The sequence below is a fragment of the Capricornis sumatraensis genome, chromosome 8 (assembly GCF_032405125.1).
Source record: "Capricornis sumatraensis isolate serow.1 chromosome 8, serow.2, whole genome shotgun sequence".
Lineage (NCBI taxonomy): Eukaryota > Metazoa > Chordata > Mammalia > Artiodactyla > Bovidae > Capricornis > Capricornis sumatraensis.
In genome coordinates, this window is record NC_091076.1 from 902,858 (window position 1) to 927,531 (window position 24,674).

Genomic DNA, 24,674 nt, shown 5'->3' on the forward strand with positions numbered 1-24,674 from the left:
CCCACTGGGGGGCCCCCAGGGCTGGGAGGGGGGCCCAGGGGCTCGGTGGGGGGGCCGGCGGAGACTGGAGCTGCCCCTCCCCTGCCCCCAGCTGGAGCTGGACCCCAAGTACGCCAACCAGACCTGTGGCCTGTGCGGCGACTTCAATGGGCTCCGGGCCGTCAGCGAGTTCTACACCCACAGTGAGTGCCCCAGGTCCAGGCGTGGCGGGTGGCCGACCCTAGCACAGTCCCTGGGAAGCTGGGCAGGGGTCAAGTCAGGGGTGTCAACAGTTCCAGTGATGCCTCAGAAGGGGGGGTTTGGGGGGTCCTAAGCACAGGCAGGAGCTCTGCCCTCAGAGCTCCCCAGGGTCTGCAAAGAGGGCCTGCTCTCTGCAGACGCCAGGCTGAGCCCACTACAGTTTGGGAACCTGCAGAAGCTGGATGGGCCCACGGAGCAGTGCCAGGACCCTCTGCCCTCTCCCGCTGCTGACAACTGCACAGACGAGGTGAGCGCCTGCCCATGGCGCCCCCAGACACAGACCCACCAAGAGGGGCACTTGGGGAGCCAGGGAAAAGCCCTTCCGATGAGCTGGGCGGATCCCACCTCTGGAAGTGGCCTAGAGGCTCCAGGATCCCTGAAATGAGCAGAACCCAGCAGCCGTAAATGAGGCCCTGGAACTGATCAGGGGTGGGGGCTGAAGGAGAGTGGGCATCAGCAGGTCGGTGCTGACCCCACTGGGGCTGCCGAGGGGGCTGGGGGGTAGGCCCCTCCGCCGCCCCTTCTCTGCAGGGTGGGGTCTGCACCCCTCCTGGGCAAGTGCGTCCTGCAGCCCGGTGGGAGTGGGGGGTCCAGGGTCATGGGTCACCAAGCCGACTCCACACCGAGCATGGCAAGGCGTCAGGGGTTGAGAAGGATGGGGGGGGGGTAGGTGGACAGCTGGCCAACTGGGTGGAGGCCTGGATGGACAGACAGAGCGGTGGAAGGAGAGGTGGGTGGAGAGACGGATGAGAGGATGAAGAGCGAGGGATGAAGGGGCCTCGGGGGAGGGGGCTCCCTGGCCTGGGAGAGGCTGCAGGGTGGGGTCCCCGCACGAGCCCCAGGGAGGACACAGCCTCCGTCCTGTCTCCCAGGAGGGCGTCTGCCGCAGCACGCTGCTGGGCCCCGCCTTCGCTCCGTGCCACGGGCTGGTGGACGCCGAGGTGTACGTGGCCGCCTGCACCCAGGACCTGTGCCGCTGCCCCACCTGCCCGTGTGCCACCTTCGCCGAGTACTCCCGCCAGTGCGCCCACGCTGGGGGGCAGCCGCAGAACTGGAGGGGCCCCGACCTCTGCCGTGAGTGCCCCGGGGAGGTGGCCCCGGGCACGACGCCTGGCCCCTGCCTGGGGACCCCCGGCAGGCAGAGCCCCTTGGGGGCCCACAGCGAGAGGAAGGCAGGAGAGCAGGGGGTGGTGCAAGGCCTGGGCATCTGGGCACCAGAGGGTGGCCGTGGCACGTTGAGCAGGGCTCCCCCTGAACCCAGGTGGGGGCTGGAGGCTGTCCCCAGGTCATGGGCCGCACGCTCCCCTCCCCTCCTGCCTCACCCAGAAGGCAGCTAGACTGGGCAAGAGGCCCTCGTCTCCCGGACCCTTGGTGGCATACGGCGAGTAGGGGGGCAGGGGTGGCTTCCTGGGCCAAGCGCCACCTCCCCCCAACAGCCCAGACGTGCCCCCTGAACACTCGGCACCAGGAGTGTGGCTCGCCCTGCGTGGACACCTGCTCCAACCCCGAGCGCTCCCAGCTGTGCGAGGACCACTGCGTGGACGGCTGCTTCTGCCCCCCAGGCAGGTGCTCCGGGCCCTCGGGGATGGCCCCCCAACTGTCTCTGCCCCCTCCCCGTGTCTGCCTCCCATCAATGTCTCCCACACCTGCCCCCAGCCCCCGCTGAGAACTCGTGCCCCACCCCACAGACACGGTGCTGGACGACGTCACCCACACGGGCTGCTTGCCCCTGCGGCAGTGCCCCTGCACCCACAGCGGCCGCATCTATGCCCCCGGGGCCTCCTTCAACACCAGCTGCAGCTCCTGGTAGGTCCTGGCCCCCCGCCCGGCCCCGCCCCCGCCCAGCCCCGGCCCAGCCCCGCCCCGGCCCCGCCCGCCCCCGCCCCGGCCCCGCCCCTAGCCCCGCCCCACCGGGATGGGGCTCACCATCCCTCCCCACATCCCCTCTGCCCCCCCTCCCCGCAGCACCTGCTCCGGGGGACTTTGGCAGTGCCAGGACCTCCCGTGCCCAGGCACCTGCTCCGTCCAGGGCGGGTCCCACATCTCCACCTACGACGAGAAACTCTACGACGTACATGGGGACTGCAGTTACGTCCTCACCAAGGTGAGCCCCGCCTGCTGGGCCTCCCGAAGCCCTTGGCCCCTCGCTGCCCCGAGGAGGGCCCCCCGATGGCCATCAGAGTGGTGAAGCTCCCGGGGTTCCATTCCCAGAAGCAGCTCACACTCGTGGGGCCCGGAGACGAGGGGTCCCGAGGTGACCGCATGCGAGTTCCCCACCCCTGCAGGGGCCTCCCTGGGCATGGGGCTCCCTGCCCGGTGGAGGGCTGACCACCCAGCACGTGGGTTGTCCTGCCCCGTCAGGTATGTGCGGACAGCGCGCTCACCGTGCTGGCCGACCTGCGGAAGTGTGGCCTGACGGACAACGAGAACTGCCTCAAAACAGTGACACTGAGCTTGAACGGAGGGGACACGGTGAGGCCCCAGCTGGGGGCTGGGAGGGGCGGGGGCAGGCGGTCCCCCGCTGGGGCGCCAGGCTGGCTCCTCCCCTCACTGACCGCAGCCCCGCCTCCTCTCGCCAGACTGTCCAGATCCAGGCCAACGGCGGGGTGTTCATGAACTCCATCTACACCCAGCTGCCCGTGTCTGTGGGTACGTGGCCCCGGGGAGCTCTGTGAGGCCAGGAGAGGCCTCCAGGTGGCGGCACAGAGCCCGCCCGGCCCCTCCCAGGTCTATGCGGTTTTTGGCTGCATGGTTGGGGGGGCCTCACGGCGGCTCTGTGGGGATCCGTGTGCCACCCTCTCTGCCCGGCCCCGCAGGAGGGTCAGCGGTCATGATCTCATGCACACGCGAGCTCCTGCCCGGCTTCTGGGCCCTGGAGGCGTGGCCCGGGCTCCTGCCAGGCGGTCCTGAGACCCAAGACTCAGGCTGCTGCCCACCACCAGCCTCTGACCGCCCTCACCCCCCACAGCGGACGTCACGGTCTTCAGGCCATCGTCCTTCTTCATCCTGGTGCAGACGGGCCCCTGGCTGCAGCTGCAGGTGCAGCTGGTGCCCCTCATGCAGGTGTTCCTCCGGCTGGACCCCGCCTACCGCGGCCGGATGTGCGGTGAGGCTGGCGGGGGGCGGAAGCGGAAGGGCAGCCAGGGGGGGACGCGGCCTGTGAGGCGAGGACCCTGGCCCGGGACAGCACCTGCGAGGGTGGAGCGCAGGGCACGCTGCCCTCATGGCGGGCTTAGCGTGGGGGCTGACCTTACCCCTCCACCAGAGGTCATCTGCAAATAGTTCTGGAATCCCAGGACTCTGGTTGGGTGGGGTCACCTTGCAGTGGTCCCTGCAGGTGTGGGGAGCCTGGGCCGGACTGGGCAGCCCCCTGATGCCCACCCCCCCACACCCCTGCCCACAGGCCTGTGTGGGAACTTCAACCAGAACCAGGCTGACGACTTCCGGACCGTCGGCGGTGTGGTGGAGGCCACAGCTGCGGCCTTCGCCAACACCTGGAAGACCCAGGCCGCCTGCCCCAACGTCAAGAACAGCTTCGAGGACCCCTGCTCCCTCAGCGTGGAGAACGGTGTGTGTCCAGCAGCCCCGGGGCCCTCGGATTACCCGGGTCTGGGCCTGGGAGCTGTGAGGTTGGGGCTGGGGGTGACCAGGTGGGGGGAATGCAGGGTCCTCGGCAGGCTGGGGGCTCATCCCCAGAAGGCGCCTGCTGCCCTGTGAGCAGTGCCCACTAGCGTAGCCAGTGAGCCCGTAATCAGTGTCCCTGGGGGAGGCACTGGCCACGGGGCCTGGGGGCGCCGAGCGGGGCTGGGCGGGTGGGCAGGTGCAGGGGAGGCGGTGTGGGAGGAAGGTGGTGAGCGCTGAGCCGCGCCCATGACTGGCGGCCGCGTGCCCCCCACCCAGAGAACTACGCCCAGCACTGGTGCTCCCTGCTGACCCGCCCTGCCGGGCCCTTCTCGCCCTGCCACTCCGTCGTCAGCCCTGGGCCCTTCCACTCGGTGAGACCCCTGGCCAGCACCCGGGGTGGGGCGGGGTGCCGGGAGCAGGACGGTCCACACCTCCACGGCCACGGGTCAGGCCCGTTCGAGGGACACAGCCACGGCTGGTGTGTGTGTTGCCTGGGGTGGCCGTGACAAAGGACCACAGACTGGGTGCAGGGTGGGGGGTGACAGCTGGAGGCCTCTACCCCGCACCCCAGTCCTGGATCACGGAGCTGGCAGGACCCCAGGGCCTCCCTGCCTCCCTAACCTCTGGGGGCCACAAGGCGGCACCGTCCTCTGCTCGTCTCCACGAGGACCCAGACCTGTGTGTCTGCGCTCGAAGCTCTCCTTGTGGGGACACCAGGTGTGCTGGCTCAGACCCACCCTAATGACCTCATCTGAGCTTCTGCACACCTGCAAGGGGCCCGTTTCCAACAAGGCCACGTTCTCAGGCCCAGGGGCCTAACAGGGACACATTCTTCTTGGGGACGCAACTCCACCCATCACAGTTGGCTCACAGGCCACCTTTTAGGAAGCCCAAACCCTCACGTGCACAAGGCTCTTGTCCCGGGGCATGCGTGTCCACGGCTGGAAGACCCAGGCCCGCTTCGGGGGCGCTGCGGGCCTGCCAGCACCCTCCCCCACTGCCGCCCTACCGCCCGCTTCTGCCTTTCGTCTCCTCCCGCAGCCCACGCTCCTCACAGGCAACCCAACCTGTGACAGATCCAGAATCCAGGCTGGACGCTGTCCTGGCCCCACGCAGAGCCATCCGTCAACCCTGTCCCTGCACGGCCCAGCCTCTCCCGTCCCTCAGGGCAGCGTGTCCACTCCGCCCGAATCCCATGGCCTTATGCCCAGCTTGGGGATGCCCCGTGTCTCCGGCCCAGATGGGGTCCCAGGAAGGATGGACAGGGAGAGGAGGGTCTCTGGCGGGCTGGGGTCCCTGACGCCCCGCTGTGCCCCCAGAACTGCCTCTTCGACACCTGCAACTGTGAGAAGAGCGAGGACTGCATGTGTGCGGCCCTATCCTCCTACGTCCGGGCCTGCGCCGCCCGCGGTGTGCTGCTCCGCGGCTGGCGGGACGGCGTGTGCAGTGAGTGTCCGCCAGCCGGCTAGACGGGCGTGGGGGGGACTGGGCACCCCGGGACACCCTCTGCCGCGTGTCCTCAGCGAGAGCTCAGGCCTCTCCCCACTCCCAGAGGGGAAGCCGAGCCTCAGGCCACTCCAGCCCCAGTCTGGACATGCCCGAGGTGAGCGGGGACGGGCCACCCGGCCACTGACCTGCGTGTCGCCCGTCCACCCCCAGCCAAGTACGCGAGCAGCTGCCCGAAGACCCAGAGCTACGCCCACGTGGTGGACAGCTGCCAGCCCACCTGCCGCTCCCTGAGCCAGCCCGACGTCTCCTGCGACGTGGCCTTCGTGCCCGTGGACGGCTGCGTCTGCCCCCAGGGCACCTTCCTGGACGACGCGGGCGACTGCGTCCCCGCCGAGGCCTGTCCCTGCTACTTGGGCGGCACGGTGGTGGCTCCCGGGGAGGTCGTTCACGACAACGGCGTGGTGTGGTGAGGGGCCTCTCTCTGCTGCCACTGTACCCCACTTGCTTCACACGGAAACACAGGGGCTCCCTGCGGAGCGGCCTTCACCCTGCCTGCCCCTCAGCCCTTGTGACAGGGACCATCCCTCTGGCCCGGGGAGGTGTCCTGCGGGTCTGGAGCCCGCGGAGGGCCGGCCTGGGTGCACCACTGCCCCGGCCTCCCCTCTTCCCTGCTGCACCCCACCCCTACCCTCGCCAAGTCCAGGGGCCTTGCTGGCACCTCCGCTCACTCACCCAGTGCCTTCGGGTGGGGGGTGGGGTCCTCATCGCAGCCCCGCAGAAGGTGCCCGCCCCCGGCTCACAACAAGGCCCAGGTCCCGGCTGGGGTCTGGGTGGGGGCAGTGGGGCAGTGGCCCAGACTGCCCCCACCCTCGTCTCTCGTAGCTCGTGTGTGAGTGGGAGGCTGAGCTGTCTGGGGGCCACAGAGCAGAGCACAGGTGCGGCCTCCCCTGGACCTCTGCCCTTGGGGCCCCATGCTCCCCCCATGACCGAGGGGAGGGCTGCAGCTGGCCGGGAGGCCCTCCCAGCGTGGCTGTCTCTGCAGGGTGCGTGGCCCCTATGGTGTTCCTTGACTGCAGCAACGCCTCCGCGGATGCACCGGGGGCCGAGTGCGTGCGAAGTTGCCACACCCTGGACGTGGACTGTGTGAGTCGGCCTGAAGGGCGTGGCTGTGCTGCCGGGGGGGGCCCGGGGGGGCGGCATCCCTGAGCCGGGCCAGAGGAACTGCTGACGACACCCGCCTGTCCGCAGTTCAGCACTCACTGCGTGTCGGGCTGTGTCTGCCCCGTGGGGCTGCTGTCCGACGGGAGCGGAGGCTGCGTGGCCGAGGAGGACTGCCCTTGTATGCACAACGAGGCCGCCTACAAGCCCGGGGAGGTCATCAAGGTCGACTGTAACACCTGGTGTGTGGAGGGGCCACGGAGGGGCGGTGTGGGCCAACAGCACAGCTCCCTGGCGGCCCCTGGACCGTGCCCAGGGCCTGGCCTCCTCTGCCCAGCAGGTGGCAGGGCCGGTTAAGGCCACCCCCATGACTGTGCCTGCACTCTGGGCACTGAGGGTTGAGGCTGGGCCAGGAGACAAGACCGCGACCCCGGGTGTGGGGTATGGGACCCCGGGGGCCCATGCTCCTTGCTTTGTGAACCCCTGGAGCCCTGGGGGGGGCAGCACCGTCTCCCACTTTATGGAAGAGGGGCTGTATCCACGGCCTTGTCACGGCACCGCCTCCCCTTGCTTGCAGCACCTGCAGGGGCCGCAGGTGGGAGTGCAGCGACCGGCCCTGCCTGGGCACCTGCGTGGCCTATGGAGACGGCCACTTCCTCACCTTCGACGGCGAGCGCTACGGCTTCGAGGGGAGCTGCGAGTACACGCTGGCCCAGGTACGCGGCCCCTCCCTGCCCAGGGCCACAACGCCGGTGCCGGGGCCCTGACCACAACCCTCTCCTCCCCGCCGCAGGACTACTGTGTGGGCGGTGACACCGCCAACGGGACCTTCCGCATCGTCACTGAGAATGTGCCCTGCGGGACTACGGGCGTCACCTGCTCCAAGGCCATCAAGATCTTTCTGGGGGTGAGGGAGCCTGGGCGCTGCCCCCTCCCTCTGCAGTCCTGTCTGAGCCCCCGCGGGGGCCTCAGGCCTCCAGACCACAGCCCAGGGTCCTGACACCCAGGAGAGGCGTTCTCTCCTGGGTCTGGGCCTCCCTCTAGAGGCTCCAGGGGAGGGTCCTTCCTGCCTCATCCAGCTTCTGGGGCTCCTGGCTTGTGGCCGCGTCCCCCCAGTCTCTGCCCTGAGCTCACACGGCCCCTTCTCTGCGTCCTTCCCCCGTCCTGTCCCTGGGTCTGGGCCCTCCCTAAATCCAGGATGGTCTCATCTCCAGACCCTTCACTTATCCCATCTAAGACCCTCTGCCCAAACCAGGGCACACTTGTGGGTCCTGGGGCTTAGAACTTGACACATCTTCTGGGAGGGGGCCTCCATTCAGGCCACCACACCTGGGGTGACCCCTTCTAGCAGAGGGAGGTCGGCGTTCACAGCACAGAGTGCAGCTGCTGGCTGGGGGCAGTTCCCACCTGCTCTGAGGTGGGAAGGTGTGTGAGGAGCAGGGGTCCGAGGGGGCTGAGAGGGGCTGCATGCTGTGCCCTCCCCCCACCACCGACGGCCCCCAGGCTCCCCCTCGGCCTCTGCTGCCCCCCAGCCTCTCGCCTCCAGCTCAAGGATAATGCCGGGAGGCTAGCTCACTCCTAACGCCAGCCCCATGCTTCATGCCCCCAAGCACGCTGGTGCCCACCTGGGCCACACTGGGGAGGGGGCTCTGGCCCAGAGCTGGTCCCTCAGCTCCCTACAGGTGGCACCTCCCCATGCCCCTCTGCAGAGCTACGAGCTGATCCTGCACGAGGGCACCCACAGGGTGCTGCAGAGGGGGCCGGGTGGAGACCTGCCCTACAGGGTCCGGTACATGGGCGTCTACCTGACTGTGGAGACCCACAGCGGCGTGGTTGTGTCCTGGGACCGGAAGACCAGCGTGATCATCCGGCTGCGCCATGAATACAAGGTGAGGGCCGCAGGCCGCGGGACCCCCGGGTGGGCGCGGAGCTCTCACTCCTAGAGCAGGCCCAGCAGTGTGGTCTGGCAGTTGGCGGGCTGCTGAGGGCTGGGGCGGGGGAGGGCGCAGGCACACGCCCCGCTCCCAAGGGGCCATGTCAGTCCTGGGGGGAAGGCGCTCTTGGCTCCCTGGTCCCTGCACCCAGCCGCTCCATGCCCACTGGGCTAAGGCTCTATGGGTGAGGCAGGCACCTGCCCACTGCAGGACCCCGAGTGCCCCTGCCTTCCTGAGAGCTTGGTGGGTGCTTCCTGAGGGAGTGGGGTGCCCTGCAGCCGTGCCTCCGGGCCAGGCTCTGTGTCTCCCCCGGCGCTGCCCCACGTGCCCTGTCCCTGCAGGGGAGGGTCTGCGGGCTGTGCGGGAACTTCGACGACAACGCCCTCAACGACTTCACCACGCGGAGCCAGTCTGTGGTGGGCGACGTGCTGGAGTTTGGCAACAGCTGGAAATTCTCCCCGTCGTGCCCGGACGCTCTGGCCCCCAGGGACCCCTGCACCGCCAACCCGTACCGCAGGTCCTGGGCCCAGAAGCAGTGCAGCATCATCAACAGCGCCACCTTCAGCGCCTGCCATTCTCAGGTGGGCAGGGTCGGGGTGGGACCTGCGTCTGGCCTGAGCTGGCCCTCTGAGGACGGCCTTGACCCCAACCATTGTGCAGGACACGCTGTGTGGCCCTCCCCTCTGGCAGGTGCCGGCATCCCCAGCCCCACCCATGTTCCCTGACCACACTCAGCCTCACCCCCTGGAAATTCCTGGGCCCTGAGGGTCACCTCCTGTCCTCCGGCACATTCCCTGAGCTGCCAGCCCCCAACATGGACAAACCTCAGGGCGCCTCCCGCCTGGCCCAGCCCCCCGGGAGCAGAGACTCATGATGGCCTCAGGCCCTTCCCCACAGGCCATCCTACTGCTTAGGGGCTGCAGGGTGCAGTCACTGACGTGGCTCTTGGGACCCGGGCTGTGCACGGCGATGAGCAGGCAGCCAGTGGGACTGGTCTGCCCTGGGCTGGCCGGCCTGTGTGAGGCCCCGAGGTCCTCCTGGATCGCAGCCCCCCACCTCCACCCCCCCCCAGTGCCCTGCCCATTCGATCCTTTGTGAAGTGGCACAGCGGGCTCTGACTCGGATGGCAGTGCCCGTGGTGGCAAATGCAAGACCTGGGCTCCCTGGCCTCTGCTGGCTGGGAGGGAGGACCGGGGCGGGTACCCCCTGGCCCTGCGGAGACAGGACAGGTCACAGCAGGGTCACGGGGGTCTGGCCTGCAGCTAAGTGCGGCGCCGAGCAGAGGCAGGGGAAGGGTGGCGGGGTGAGGCCAGAGAGCCGACGGGAGCCCCGAGGCGGCGCCCAGACGGCAGCGGGGCTTGCTCACGGGCAGCCGGCCGTCCAGGGGCTGTGGACTCACCTCGCTGAGCAGCCGCCGCCCCGCCCCAGGTTGACTCCTCCAGGTACCACGAGGCCTGCGTGAGCGACGCCTGCGCCTGCGACTCGGGGGCCGACTGCGAGTGCTTCTGCACGGCCGTGGCCGCCTACGCCCAGGCCTGCCACGAAGCGGGCGTGTGCGTGTCCTGGCGGACCCCGGACGTCTGCCGTGAGTTGGGCTGCCCCTGGGGGTGGGCGGAGGTGCAGCTGCAGCCGCTCGGGGGCCTGGCGGGCATGTGTGCACACACAAGGACATGCGTGTACTGCCTGTGTGTGCATGTGCTCTTGTGTGTAAAAACCAGACAGACACATTGCCCCCAAAGGGGAAGGCTCCCTCGGGGCCAGTCTGAGGGCAGGGATGAGAAGTAAGCCTGAGATGCCTCCTTTCTGGGAGGGTGAGCCCGGCAGGCGCCCACAGCCTCTCTCCCCTCCGCTCAGCTCTGTTCTGCGACTACTACAACCCACACGGGGAGTGCGAGTGGCATTACCAGCCCTGCGGGGCCCCCTGTATGAAGACCTGCCGGAACCCCAGTGGGCTTTGCCTGATGGACCTGCCAGGCCTGGAAGGTGAGGACAGGCTTCTGTGGGGAGGCCACACCTCGTCACCCCAGGAGGGCACACAGGCGAGGGGGCCAGGGGCTCCTGCTGCCCCATGTCCGCCCCTGGGACAGGGAGGCAGAGACGGCGGCTCAGCAAAAGCGCACACCGCCCGGCCTGAGCCGTGAGTCTTCTCCCTGCCCTGCCCACCCAGGCTGCTACCCGGAGTGCCCGCCCAGCAAGCCGCTCTTCAACGAGGACCGGATGGAGTGTGTGGCACAGTGCAGCGGCTGCTACGACAGAGATGGGAACTACTATGATGTTGGCACGAGGGTTCCCACCACGGAGAACTGTCAGAGCTGGTGAGCCAGTGTGGGTGCGGGCGGGGCCAGGCGGGCACACTGAGGCTCGTGCCCTGCTGGCTCTGAGCTCTTCTCTCTCCCTCCCCCAGTGCCTGCACCTCCAGCGGCCTCCAGTGCACTCACAGCCCCGAGGGTAAGGGGGGCCCGGTTGGTTTGGGGCCTAGGAGCTGGGGGCTCAGACTGAGCCCTGCTCTTGTCCGTCTTTAGCCTGTACGTGCACCTATGAGGGCAGGACCTACGCCTACGGGGACGTCATCTACAACACGACAGACGGGCTGGGCGCCTGCCTGACCGCCATCTGCGGAGACGACGGGACCATCGTCCGGAGGGCCATCGAGTGTCCTGGAACCCCGTCTACAACGCCCTTTACCTTCACCAGCACCGCAGCTCCGCCCTCCACCACGGGTGAGCCTGGCGGGCATACCACTGGGCCTGGCCCCTGACAGTGGGCTGGGTGCTGAGGGAGGGCCCAGGAAGCACCTGGCGCAGGCGTCCTGGATTCAAAGGATGGTCTGGGGCCAACCCTGGGGCAAGGGGACATGAGTCACCCCTCCTCTGGGCATGGCTGGCAAGGATGCAGAGGAGGCTGATGGGGACCCCTGCCCTCTACCCACAGGCTTGGTCCCCACCCCCTCCACTGTGTGTGTGCGGAAGGTCTGCCGCTGGTCCGACTGGTATGACGGAGGCCATCCAGAGCCAGGCATGAGCGGGGGAGACTTTGAAACATTCGAGAACCTGAGGCAGAGGGGTCACCAGGTCTGCCTGGCCCCCGTGGACATTGAGTGCCAGGCACAGCCATTCCCAGGCGTGCCCCTGGAGAAGCTGGGCCAGAAGGTGGAGTGCAGCCAGGACAAGGGCTTGACTTGCCTCAACAGCGAGCAGAGCCCCCCTCTCTGTCACAACTACAAGCTGAGGGTCCTCTGCTGCGACTATGTGCCCTGTGGCGCCAGCCAGCCTCCATCCTCCCAGACCACGCCCACCAGACCGCCCACCCGCCCACCCACGGCAGTGCTCACCTCCCAGACTGCAACCACCAAGCTGACCACAACCACGACCCCAGAGGGGAGCAGCTCTGTGTTCCCGGCCACCACCACCTGTGAGCCTCACTGTCAATGGACAGAGTGGCTCGACGTGGACTACCCCAAGTACGAGGAGGGTGGGGGCGACTTTGAGACCTATGAGAAGGTCAGGGCTGCGGGAGGGGCTGTGTGCGAGCAGCCCCAGGAGATAAACTGTGAGGCTGAGAACTACCCGGGCCTGCCTCTGGAGCAGGTGGGCCAGCGAGTGCACTGCGACGTCCGCTTCGGCCTGGTCTGCAGGAACGAGGAGCAACCGGGCCTGTTCAAGATGTGCGTCAACTACAGGATGCGTGTGCTGTGCTGCAGCAGCGACTGCACGGTGCCCACGGCCACCACGCCCCCCACGGCCACCACGTCCCCCACGGCCACAGTGCCCACGGCGACCACAGCCACAGTGCCCACGGCGACCACAGCCACAGTGCCCACGGCGACCACAGCTACAGTGCCCACGGCCACCACGCCCCCCACGGCCACCACGTCCCCCACGGCCACCACGCCCCCCACGGCCACGGCCACTGCCTCCACAGCTACAGTGCCCACGGCGACCACAGCTACAGTGCCCACGGCGACCACAGCTACAGTGCCCACGGCAACCACCGCCACTGCCACAGTGCCCACGAGAACCACTGCCACAGTGCCCACAGCAAACACTGCCACAGTGCCCACGGTGACCACCGCCACTGCCACGGTTCCCATGGCAACCACTGCCACAGTGCCCACGGCAACCACTGCCACAGTGCCCACGGCCACCACTACCACAGTGCCCACGTCTACCATAGCTACAGTGCCCACGTCCACCACTGCCACAGTGCCCACGGCGACCACAGCTACAGTGCCCACGGCAACCACCACCACTGCCACAGTGCCCACATCCACCACTGCCACAGTGCCCACGGCAACCACTGCTACAGCTACAGTGCCCACGGCAACCACTGCCACTGCCACAGTGCCCACGTCCATCACTGCCACAGTGCCCACGGCGACCACAGCTACAGTGCCCATGGCAACCACCACCACTGCCACAGTGCCCACGGCAACCACCGCCACTGCCACAGTGCCCACGTCCACCACTGCCACAGTGCCCACGGCAACCACGGCTACAGCTACACTGCCCACGTCCACCACTGACACAGTGCCCACGGCAACCGCCACAGCTACTGTGCCCACGTTCACCACTGCCACAGTGCCCACGGCAACCACAACTACAGTGCCCACAGCAACCACCACTGCCACAGTGCCCACGGCAACTGCCACAGCTACAGTGCCCACTTCCACCACAGCCACAGTGCCCACGGCAACCACCACCACAGCTACAGTGCCCACGTCCACCACAGCCACAGAGCCCACGGCCACCCCCTCCACTGCCACCATCTCTACAGCTGCCACCTCCAATGCCACAGCCCTGACTGCCACGGTTGTCACTGCTACAGTGCCCACTGCCACCATCTCTACAGCTGCCACCTCTAATGCCACAGCCCTGACTGCCATGGTTGTCACTGCTACAGTGCCCACTGCCACCATCTCCGCTGGCACAGTCCCCACTGCCTCTACTGCCTCCAGCACCACCTCCACTGCTGTGCCAACACCCACACAGACCAGAACACAGACGGGGAGCACGGTGGTTCCTGGGTCCCCTGCCAGCAGTGCCACACCAGTGCCTGCCCTTTCCACGGGACTCACAACCCGGGCAACATCCTCGAGTCCAGGCCACACAAGCACACTCCCAGCAACTCCTCAAGGATCCACAGGGTCCACCACCCTGGGGACAGTCACATCGGTCCTCCCAACTCCAAAAACCTCACAGGGGCCCACCTCGGTGTTGGCAACGACTCAGACCTCCACAGCTGGGCCGCAGACAGAAGCACCACTGAGCACAACAGGCACCCCGTCCACCCAGCACCCCAGGACCAGCACCCCAGTGCCCGCTACGGCCACCACTGGGCCCACCACCAGCCAGGCCACAACCGGCTGTCAACCCAAGTGCACGTGGACAGAGTGGCTCGACGTGGACTACCCCAAGTACGAGGAGGGTGGGGGCGACTTTGAGACCTATGAGAAGGTCAGGGCTGCGGGAGGGGCTGTGTGCGAGCAGCCCCAGGAGATAAACTGTGAGGCTGAGAACTACCCGGGCCTGCCACTGGAGCAGGTGGGCCAGCGAGTGCACTGCGACGTCCGCTTCGGCCTGGTCTGCAGGAACGAGGAGCAACCGGGCCTGTTCAAGATGTGCGTCAACTACAGGATGCGTGTGCTGTGCTGTAGCAGTGACTGCACGCTGCCCACGGCCACCACGCCCCCCACGGCCACGGCCACTGCCTCCACAGCCACAGTGCCCACGGCGACCACAGCCACAGTGCCCACGTCCACCACTGCCACAGTGCCCACGGCGACCACAGCTACAGTGCCCACGGCAACCACCGCTACAGCTACAGTGCCCACGTCCACCACTGCCACAGTGCCCACGGCAACCACAGCCACAGTGCCCACGGCGACCACAGCTACAGTGCCCACGTCCACCACCGCCACTGCCACAGTGCCCACGTCCATCACTGCCACAGTGCCCACGGCGACCACAGCTACAGTGCCCACGGCAACCACCACCACTGCCACAGTGCCCACGGCAACCAGCGCCACAGCTACAGTGCCCACGTCCACCACTGCCACAGTGCCCACGGTGACCACAGCTACAGTGCCCACGTTCACCACTGCCACAGTGCCCACGTCCACCACCACAGCTACAGTGCCCATGGCAACCACCACCACTGCCACAGTGCCCACGGCAACCACTGCTACAGCTACAGTGCCCACGTCCACCACTGCCACAGTGCCCACGGCGACCACAGCTACAGTGCCCACGGCAACCACCACCACTGCCACAGTGCCCACATCCACCACTGCCACAGTGCCCACGGCAACCACTGCTACAGCTACAGTGCCCACGGCAACCACTGCCACTGCCACAGTGCCCACGTCCATCACTGCCACAGTGCCCACGGCGACCACAGCTACAGTGCCCATGGCAACCACCACCACTGCCACAGTGCCCACGGCAACCACCGCCACTGCCACAGTGCCCACGTCCACCACTGCCACAGTGCCCACGGCAACCACGGCTACAGCTACACTGCCCACGTCCACCACTGACACAGTGCCCACGGCAACCGCCACAGCTACTGTGCCCACGTTCACCACTGCCACAGTGCCCACGGCAACCACAACTACAGTGCCCACAGCAACCACCACTGCCACAGTGCCCACGGCAACTGCCACAGCTACAGTGCCCACTTCCACCACAGCCACAGTGCCCACGGCAACCACCACCACAGCTACAGTGCCCACGTCCACCACAGCCACAGAGCCCACGGCCACCCCCTCCACTGCCACCATCTCTACAGCTGCCACCTCCAATGCCACAGCCCTGACTGCCACGGTTGTCACTGCTACAGTGCCCACTGCCACCATCTCTACAGCTGCCACCTCTAATGCCACAGCCCTGACTGCCATGGTTGTCACTGCTACAGTGCCCACTGCCACCATCTCCGCTGGCACAGTCCCCACTGCCTCTACTGCCTCCAGCACCACCTCCACTGCTGTGCCAACACCCACACAGACCAGAACACAGACGGGGAGCACAGTGGTTCCTGGGTCCCCTGCCAGCAGTGCCACACCAGTGCCTGCCCTTTCCACGGGACTCACGACCCGGGCGACATCCTCGAGTCCAGGCCACACAAGCACACTCCCAGCAACTCCTCGAGGATCCACAGGGTCCACCACCCTGGGGACAGTCACATCGGTCCTCCCAACTCCAAAAACCTCACAGGGGCCCACCTCGGTGTTGGCAACGACTCAGACCTCCACAGCTGGGCCGCAGACAGAAGCACCACTGAGCACAACAGGCACCCCGTCCACCCAGCACCCCAGGACCAGCACCCCAGTGCCCGCTACGGCCACCACTGGGCCCACCACCAGCCAGGCCACAACCGGCTGTCAACCCAAGTGCACGTGGACAGAGTGGCTCGACGTGGACTACCCCAAGTACGAGGAGGGTGGGGGCGACTTTGAGACCTATGAGAAGGTCAGGGCTGCGGGAGGGGCTGTGTGCGAGCAGCCCCAGGAGATAAACTGTGAGGCTGAGAACTACCCGGGCCTGCCACTGGAGCAGGTGGGCCAGCGAGTGCACTGCGACGTCCGCTTCGGCCTGGTCTGCAGGAACGAGGAGCAACCGGGCCTGTTCAAGATGTGCGTCAACTACAGGATGCGTGTGCTGTGCTGTAGCAGTGACTGCACGCTGCCCACGGCCACCACGCCCCCCACGGCCACGGCCACTGCCTCCACAGCCACAGTGCCCACGGCGACCACAGCCACAGTGCCCACGTCCACCACTGCCACAGTGCCCACGGCGACCACAGCTACAGTGCCCACGGCAACCACCGCTACAGCTACAGTGCCCACGTCCACCACTGCCACAGTGCCCACGGCAACCACAGCCACAGTGCCCACGGCGACCACAGCTACAGTGCCCACGTCCACCACCGCCACTGCCACAGTGCCCACGTCCATCACTGCCACAGTGCCCACGGCGACCACAGCTACAGTGCCCACGGCAACCACCACCACTGCCACAGTGCCCACGGCAACCAGCGCCACAGCTACAGTGCCCACGTCCACCACTGCCACAGTGCCCACGGTGACCACAGCTACAGTGCCCACGTTCACCACTGCCACAGTGCCCACGTCCACCACCACAGCTACAGTGCCCATGGCAACCACCACCACTGCCACAGTGCCCACGGCAACCACCACCACAGCTACAGTGCCCACGGCAACCACCACCACTGCCACAGTGCCCACGGCAACCAGCGCCACAGCTACAGTGCCCATGTCCACCACAGCCACAGTGCCCACGTCCACCACTGCCACAGTGCCCACGGCAACCACAACTACCGTGCCCACGGCAACCACCACTGCCACAGTGCCCACGGCAACTGCCACAGCTACAGTGCCCACGTCCACCACAGCCACAGTGCCCACGGCAACCACCACCACTGCCACAGAGCCCACGGCCACCCCCTCCACTGCCACCATCTCTACAGCTGCCACCTCCAATGCCACAGCCCTGACTGCCACGGTTGTCACTGCTACAGTGCCCACTGCCACCATCTCCGCTGGCACAGTCCCCACTGCCTCTACTGCCTCCAGCACCACCTCCACTGCTGTGCCAACACCCACACAGACCAGAACACAGACGGGGAGCACAGTGGTTCCTGGGTCCCCTGCCAGCAGTGCCACACCAGTGCCTGCCCTTTCCACGGGACTCACGACCCGGGCGACATCCTCGAGTCCAGGCCACACAAGCACACTCCCAGCAACTCCTCGAGGATCCACAGGGTCCACCACCCTGGGGACAGTCACATCGGTCCTCCCAACTCCAAAAACCTCACAGGGGCCCACCTCGGTGTTGGCAACGACTCAGACCTCCACAGCTGGGCCGCAGACAGAAGCACCACTGAGCACAACAGGCACCCCGTCCACCCAGCACCCCAGGACCAGCACCCCAGTGCCTGCTACGGCCACCACTGGGCCCACCACCAGCCAGGCCACAACCGGCTGTCAACCCAAGTGCACGTGGACAGAGTGGTTCGACGTGGACTACCCCAAGTACGAGGAGGGTGGGGGCGACTTTGAGACCTATGAGAAGGTCAGGGCTGCGGGAGGGGCTGTGTGCGAGCAGCCCCAGGAGATAAAATGTGAAGCTGAGAACTACCCGGGCCTGCCACTGGAGCAGGTGGGCCAGCAAGTGCACTGCGACGTCCGCTTCGGCCTGGTCTGCAGGAACGAGGAGCAACCGGGCCTGTTCAAGATGTGCGTCAACTACAGGATGCGTGTGCTGTGCTGCAGCAGCGACTGCACGCTGCCCACGGCCACCACGCCCCCCACGGCCACGGCCACTGCCTCCACAGCCACAGTGCCCACGGCGACCACAGCCACAGTGCCCACGGCGACCACAGCCACAGTGCCCACGGCCACCACGCCCCCCACGGCCACGGCCACTGCCTCCACAGCCACAGTGCCCACGGCGACCACAGCTACAGTGCCCACGGCGACCACAGCTACAGTGCCCACGGCAACCACCGCCACTGCCACAGTGCCCACGAGAACCACCGCCACTGCCACAGTGCCCACGTCCACCACTGCCACAGTGCCCATGGCAACCACCGCCACAGTGTCCACTGCCACCACCGCCACTGTGCCCACGTCCACCACTGCCACAGTGCCCACGTCCACCACTGCCACAGTGCCCACGGCGACCACAGCCACAGTGCCCACGGCCACCACGCCCCCCACGGCCACGGCCACTGCCTCCACAGCCACAGTGCCCACGGCGACCACAGCTACAGTGCCCACGGCGACCACAGCTACAGTGCCCACGGCAACCACCGCCACTGCCACAGTGCCCACGAGAACCACCGCCACTGCCACAGTGCCCACGTCCACCACTGCCACAGTGCCCACGGCGACCACAGCTACAGTGCCCATGTCCACCACCACCACTGCCACAGTGCCCATGGCAACCACCACCACTGCCACAGTGCCCATGGCAACCACCGCTACAGTGCCCACGTCCACCACTGCCACAGTGCCCACGGCAACCACCGCCACTGCCACAGTGCCTACGTCCAACACTGCCACAGTACCCACGGGAACCACCACCACTGCCACAGTGCCCACGGCAACCACCGCTACAGTGCCCACGGCAACCACCACCACCGCCACAGTGCCCACGGCAACCACTGCCACAGTGCCCACGGCAACCAGCGCCACTGCCACAGTGCACACGTCCATCACTGCCACAGTGCCCACAGCAACCACCACTGCCACAGCTACAGTGCCCACGTCCACCAATGCCACAGTGCCCACGGCAACCACAGCTACTGTGCCCACGGCAACCACCGCCACAACTACAGTGCCCACGTCCACCACCACTGCCACAGAGCCCACGGCAACCACCGCCACTGCCACCGTGCCCACGTCCACCACCACAGCTACAGTGCCCACAGGCACCACTGCTACCATGCCCATGGCAACCACCACTACTGCCACAGTGCCCACTTCCACCACCACTGCCACAGTGCCCACGGCAACCACCGCCACAACTACAGCACCCACGGCAACCACCACCACTGCCACAGTGCCCACACCAACCACCTCCACAGCCACAGTGCCCACGTCCACCACTGCCACAGTGCCCACGGCCACCCCCTCCACAGCCCCTGGCACCACTGCCACCTCTCTTACAGTGCCCACTCTGACTGCCACCACAGCTACAGTGCCGACTTCCACCACCACTGCCACAGTGCCCACTTCCACCACCACTGCTACAGTGCCCACGTCCACCACAGCCACAGTGCCCACGGCAACCACCACCACTGCCACAGAGCCCACGGCCACCCCCTCCACTGCCACCATCTCTACAGCTGCCACCTCCAATGCCACAGCCCTGACTGCCACGGTTGTCACTGCTACAGTGCCCACTGCCACCATCTCCGCTGGCACAGTCCCCACTGCCTCTACTGCCTCCAGCACCACCTCCACTGCTGTGCCAACACCCACACAGACCAGAACACAGACGGGGAGCACAGTGGTTCCTGGGTCCCCTGCCAGCAGTGCCACACCAGTGCCTGCCCTTTCCACGGGACTCACAACCCGGGCGACATCCTCGAGTCCAGGCCACACAAGCACACTCCCAGCAACTCCTCGAGGATCCACAGGGTCCACCACCCTGGGGACAGTCACATCGGTCCTCCCAACTCCAAAAACCTCACAGGGGCCCACCTCGGTGTTGGCAACGACTCAGACCTCCACAGCTGGGCCGCAGACAGAAGCACCACTGAGCACAACAGGCACCCCGTCCACCCAGCACCCCAGGACCAGCACTCCAGTGCCCGCTACGGCCACCACTGGGCCCACCACCAGCCAGGCCACGACCAGCTGTCAACCCAAGTGCACGTGGACAGAGTGGTTTGACGTGGACTTCCCCACCTCGGGGGTCACAGGTGGCGACATCGAGACCTATGCCAATATCCGGGCTGCAGGCGGCAAGATGTGCCAGGATCCAGAGAAGATCGAATGCCGGGCAGAGAGCTACCCCGAGGTCAGCATCGACCAGATCGGGCAGGTACTCACCTGCAGCCTGGAGACAGGGTTGGTGTGCAGGAACGTGGACCAGAGGGGGCCTTTCACCATGTGCTTCAACTACAACATCCGTGTGTACTGCTGTGATGATGTCCGACACTGCCCCACCACAGCCTCCCCTGACCTGCGGTCCACTTCCCTGCCCCCTGGCAGCTCCCCAGCAACGGGGCCATGGCCTCCGACCTCCACCACAGCCTGGTCCCCGTTCTCCACCTCCAAGGCCCTGCACACGACCCCGAAGCCGACTTGGACTGGTGCCCCCTCCACAATCACTCTGGTGACTTCCCACATTCTTGAGTCCACCTCTGTGACCAGCCTGCCCACCACTCACACCCACTTCCTGCCACCCACAACCTCCAAGGGCACCACACAAGTCACAGAGCTCCCCACCAGGCCCTCTGAGACCACGACCAGACCCCCAGTCACCACACTCAGCACAGGCCAGGCTACCTCCAGCACAGGGGCGGGCACCAGAACCTCCCTATCCCCTCTGGGGCCTGAGCGCAGCACCTCCTCACTGGGCACTACCCTGGGCCCCACCACCACCACCACAACCTCTGTGGCCACTTTGTCCTCCCCAAAGGCCCACACCTCTGGGACCACCTTGGTCCCCACATCCCCAAGGACTGCGTCCACCACCTGTGAGCATCAGTGTGCCTGGACAGACTGGATGGACCAGAGCTACCCAATGCCAGGGGCTGATGGGGGGGACTTTGAGACGTATGCTAACATCCGGGCAGCCGGCGGGGCTATCTGCGAGCAGCCTCTGAAGCTGGAGTGTCGGGCTGAGCAGCTGCCGGACACCCCCCTGACAGACCTGGGCCAGGTGGTACTGTGCCAGCGGGAGGTGGGCCTGGTGTGCCGGAACCAGGACCAGAGCGGCCAGATGTGCCTCAACTACCAGATCCGCTTGCTCTGCTGTGAGAAGAGCTACTGCCCCAGCACGGCCATCACCACCTCCACCCCCACCAGTGAGACAGGACCCGCCTCCACAGTGACCACTGAGAGGGTCTCCACCCCCACGAGTGTGACAGGACCCGCCTCCACAGTGACCACTGAGAGGGTCTCCACCCTCACCAGTGTGACGGGACCTTCCTCCATGGCGACCACCGAGAGGGTCTCCACCCCCACCAGTGAGATAGGACCTGCCTCCACAGTGACCACTGAGAGGGTCTCCACCCCCACGAGTGTGACAGGACCTTCTTCCACAGTGACCACAGAGAAGACCTCCACCCCCACCAGTGTGACGGGACCTTCCTCCATGGTGACCACCGAGAGGGTCTCCACCCCCACCAGTGAGATAGAACCCGCCTCCACAGTGACCACGGAGAGGGTCTCCACACCCACCAGTGTGACAGGACCCTCCTCCACAGTGATCACAGAGGGGGTCTCCACCATCACCAGTGTGACAGGACCCACCTCCATGGTGACCGCCGAGAGGACCTCCACCTTCACCAGTGTGACAGGACTCGCCTCCACAGTGACCACTGAGAGAGTTTCCACACCAACCAGTGAGACAGGACCGGTCTCCATGGTGACCACCGAGAGGACCTCCACTCCCACCAGTGTGACAGGACCCTCCTCCACAGTGATCACAAAGAGGGTCTCCACCCCCACGAGTGTTCCAGCTCCTTCCTCAGTGACCACTGAGAGGACCTCCACCCCTACAAGTGTGACAGGACTCTCCTCCACAGTGACCACCAAGGGGGTCTCCACCCCCACCAGTGTGACAGGACCCTCCTCCACAGCGACCACGGAGAGAACCTCCACCCCCACCAGTGTGACAGGACCCTCCTCCAAGGCAACCACAGAGGGGGTCTCCACCCTCACCAGTGTGACAGGACCCTCCTCCACAGCGACCACGGAGAGAACCTCCACCCACACCAGTGTGACAGGACCCTCCTCCAAGGGGACCACGGAGACGGTCTCCACACCCACGAGAGCAACAGGACCCTCCTCCACAGTGACCACGGAGAGGGTCTCCACTTCCACGAGAGCGACAGGACCCTCCTCCCCAGTGACCACGAAGAGGACCCCCACCCCCACGAGTGTGACAGGACCCTCCTCCACAGCGACCACAGAGGGAGCTTCCACCCCCACAGGTGTGACAGGACCCTCCTCCACAGTGACCATGGAGAAGACCTCCACCCACACCAGTGTGACAGGACCTTCATCCATAGCGACCACCGAGAGGGTCTCCACCCCCACCAGTGTGACAGGACCCTCCTCCAAGGCAACCACAGAGGGGGTCTCCACCCTCACCAGTGTGACAGGACCCTCCTCCACAGCGACCACGGAGAGAACCTCCACCCACACCAGTGTGACAGGACCTTACTCCACTGTGATCACAAAGAGGGTCTCCACCCCCACGAGTGTTCCAGCTCCTTCCTCAGTGACCACTGAGAGGACCTCCACCCCCACAAGTATGACAGGACTCTCCTCCACAGTGACCACCAAGGGGGTCTCCACCCCCACCAGTGTGACAGGACCCTCCTCCAAGGGGACCATGGAGATGGTCTCCACAACCACCAGTGTGACAGGATCCTCCTCCACAGTGATCACAGAGGGGGTCTCCACCATCACCAGTGTGACAGGACCCTCCTCCACAGTGACCACGGAGAGGGTCTCCACACCCACGAGTGTGACAGGACCCTCCTCCCCAGTGATCACAGAGGGGGTCTCCACCATCACCAGTGTGACAGGACCCTCCTCCACAGTAACCACGGAGAGGGTCTCCACACCCACGAGTGTGACAGGACCCTCCTCCCCAGTGACCACGGAGAGGGTCTCCACTTCCACAAGTGTGACAGGACCCTCCTCCCCAGTGACCACGGAGAGGGTCTCCACTTCCACAAGTGTGACAGGACCCTCCTCCACAGTGACCACGGAGAGGGTCTCCACCCCCACGAGTGTGACAGGACCCTCCTCCACAGTGACCACGAAGAGGACCCCCACCCCCACGAGTGTGACAGGACCCTCCTCCACAGTGACCACGAAGAGGACCTCCACCCCTACGAGTGTGACAGGACCCTCCTCCACGGCAACTACCGAGAGGACCCACACCCCCACAAGTGTCACAGGACTGTCCTCCACAGTGACCACAGAGGGAGCTTCAACCCCCACAAGTGTGACAGGACCCTCCTCCAAGGCAACCACAGAGGGGGTCTCCACCATCACCAGTGTGACAGGACCCTCCTCCACAGTGACCACGGAGAGGGTCTCCACACCCACGAGTGTGACAGGACCCTCCTCCACAGTGACCACGGAGAGGGTCTCCACTTCCACGAGAGCGACAGGACCCTCCTCCCCAGTGACCACGAAGAGGACCCCCACCCCCACGAGTGTGACAGGACCCTCCTCCACAGCGACCACAGAGGGAGCTTCCACCCACACAAGTATGACAGGACCCTCCTCCATGGTGACCACAGAGGGGGTCTCCACCTCCACCAGTGTGACAGGACCCTCCTCCACAGCAAACATGCCGAGAACCTCCACCCCCACCAGTGTGATAGGACCCTCCTCCATGGTGACCACAGAGGGGGTCTCCACCCTCACCAGTGTGACAAGACTCTCCTCCACAGTGATCACAAAGAGGGTCTCCACCCCCTCGAGTGTGACAGGACCCTCCTCCGTGGCGACCACCAAGAGGACCTCCACCCCCACGAGTGTGACAGGACCTTCCTCCACAGTGACCACAGAGGGGGTCTCCACCCCCACGAGTGTGACTGGACCGTCCTCCAAGGGGACCACGAAGAGGACCCCCACCCCCACCAGTGTGACAGGACCCTCCTCCACAGCGACCACGAAGAGGACCTCCACCCCCACGAGTGTGACAGGACCCTCCTCCACAGTGACCACAGAGAGGGTCTCCACTTCCACAAGTGTGACAGGACCCTCCTCCACGGTGACCACTGAGAGGGTCTCCACACCCACCAGTGTGACAGGACCCTCCTCCAAGGCAACCACAGAGGGGGTCTCCACCCTCACCAGTGTGACAGGACCCTCCTCCACAGCAACCACGGAGAGAACCTCCACCCACACCAGTGTGACAGGACCTTACTCCACAGTGATCACAAAGAGGGTCTCCACCCCCACGAGTGTTCCAGCTCCTTCCTCAGTGACCACTGAGAGGACCTCCACCCCCACAAGTATGACAGGACTCTCCTCCACAGTGACCACCAAGGGGGTCTCCACCCCCACCAGTGTGACAGGACCCTCCTCCAAGGGGACCACGGAGACGGTCTCCACACCCACCAGTGTGACAGGACCCTCCTCCACAGTGATCACAGAGGGGGTCTCCACCATCACCAGTGTGACAGGACCCTCCTCCACAGTGACCACGGAGAGGGTCTCCACACCCACGAGTGTGACAGGACCCTCCTCCACAGTGACCACGAAGAGGACCCCCTCCCCCACGAGTGTGACAGGACCCTCCTCCACAGTAACTACCGAGAGGACCCACACCCCCACGAGTGTCACAGGACCCTCCTCCACAGTGACCACAGAGGGAGCTTCCACCCCCACAAGTGTGACAGGACCCTCTTCCATGGTGACCACGGAGAGGGTCTCCACCCCCACGAGTGTGACAGGACCCTCCTCCACAGTGACCACAGAGGGAGCTTCCACCCCCACGAGTGTGACAGGACCCTCCTCCACAGTGACCACAGAGGGAGCTTCCACCCACA

General features: G+C 66.2%; 1 protein-coding gene across 1 annotated transcript in view; it reads left to right on the forward strand.

The window, feature by feature from the left end:
* Positions 1-24,674, forward strand: part of MUC5B (mucin 5B, oligomeric mucus/gel-forming) — a 38,048-nt gene that overhangs the window by 4,616 nt on the left and 8,758 nt on the right. The window contains 27 exon segments of the mRNA XM_068976204.1: positions 92-182; positions 378-487; positions 2,270-2,344; positions 2,602-2,712; positions 2,820-2,889; positions 3,209-3,346; positions 3,644-3,808; positions 4,141-4,235; positions 5,184-5,310; positions 5,524-5,779; positions 6,196-6,248; positions 6,356-6,456; positions 6,562-6,713; positions 7,049-7,187; positions 7,265-7,378; positions 8,181-8,360; positions 8,747-8,986; positions 9,834-9,990; positions 10,260-10,388; positions 10,573-10,720; positions 10,810-10,853; positions 10,928-11,125; positions 11,337-14,306; positions 14,514-18,218; positions 18,423-18,611; positions 18,660-18,760; positions 19,235-24,674. Of these exon segments, the coding sequence (XP_068832305.1) occupies positions 92-182; positions 378-487; positions 2,270-2,344; positions 2,602-2,712; positions 2,820-2,889; positions 3,209-3,346; positions 3,644-3,808; positions 4,141-4,235; positions 5,184-5,310; positions 5,524-5,779; positions 6,196-6,248; positions 6,356-6,456; positions 6,562-6,713; positions 7,049-7,187; positions 7,265-7,378; positions 8,181-8,360; positions 8,747-8,986; positions 9,834-9,990; positions 10,260-10,388; positions 10,573-10,720; positions 10,810-10,853; positions 10,928-11,125; positions 11,337-14,306; positions 14,514-18,218; positions 18,423-18,611; positions 18,660-18,760; positions 19,235-24,674 (15,298 nt within the window).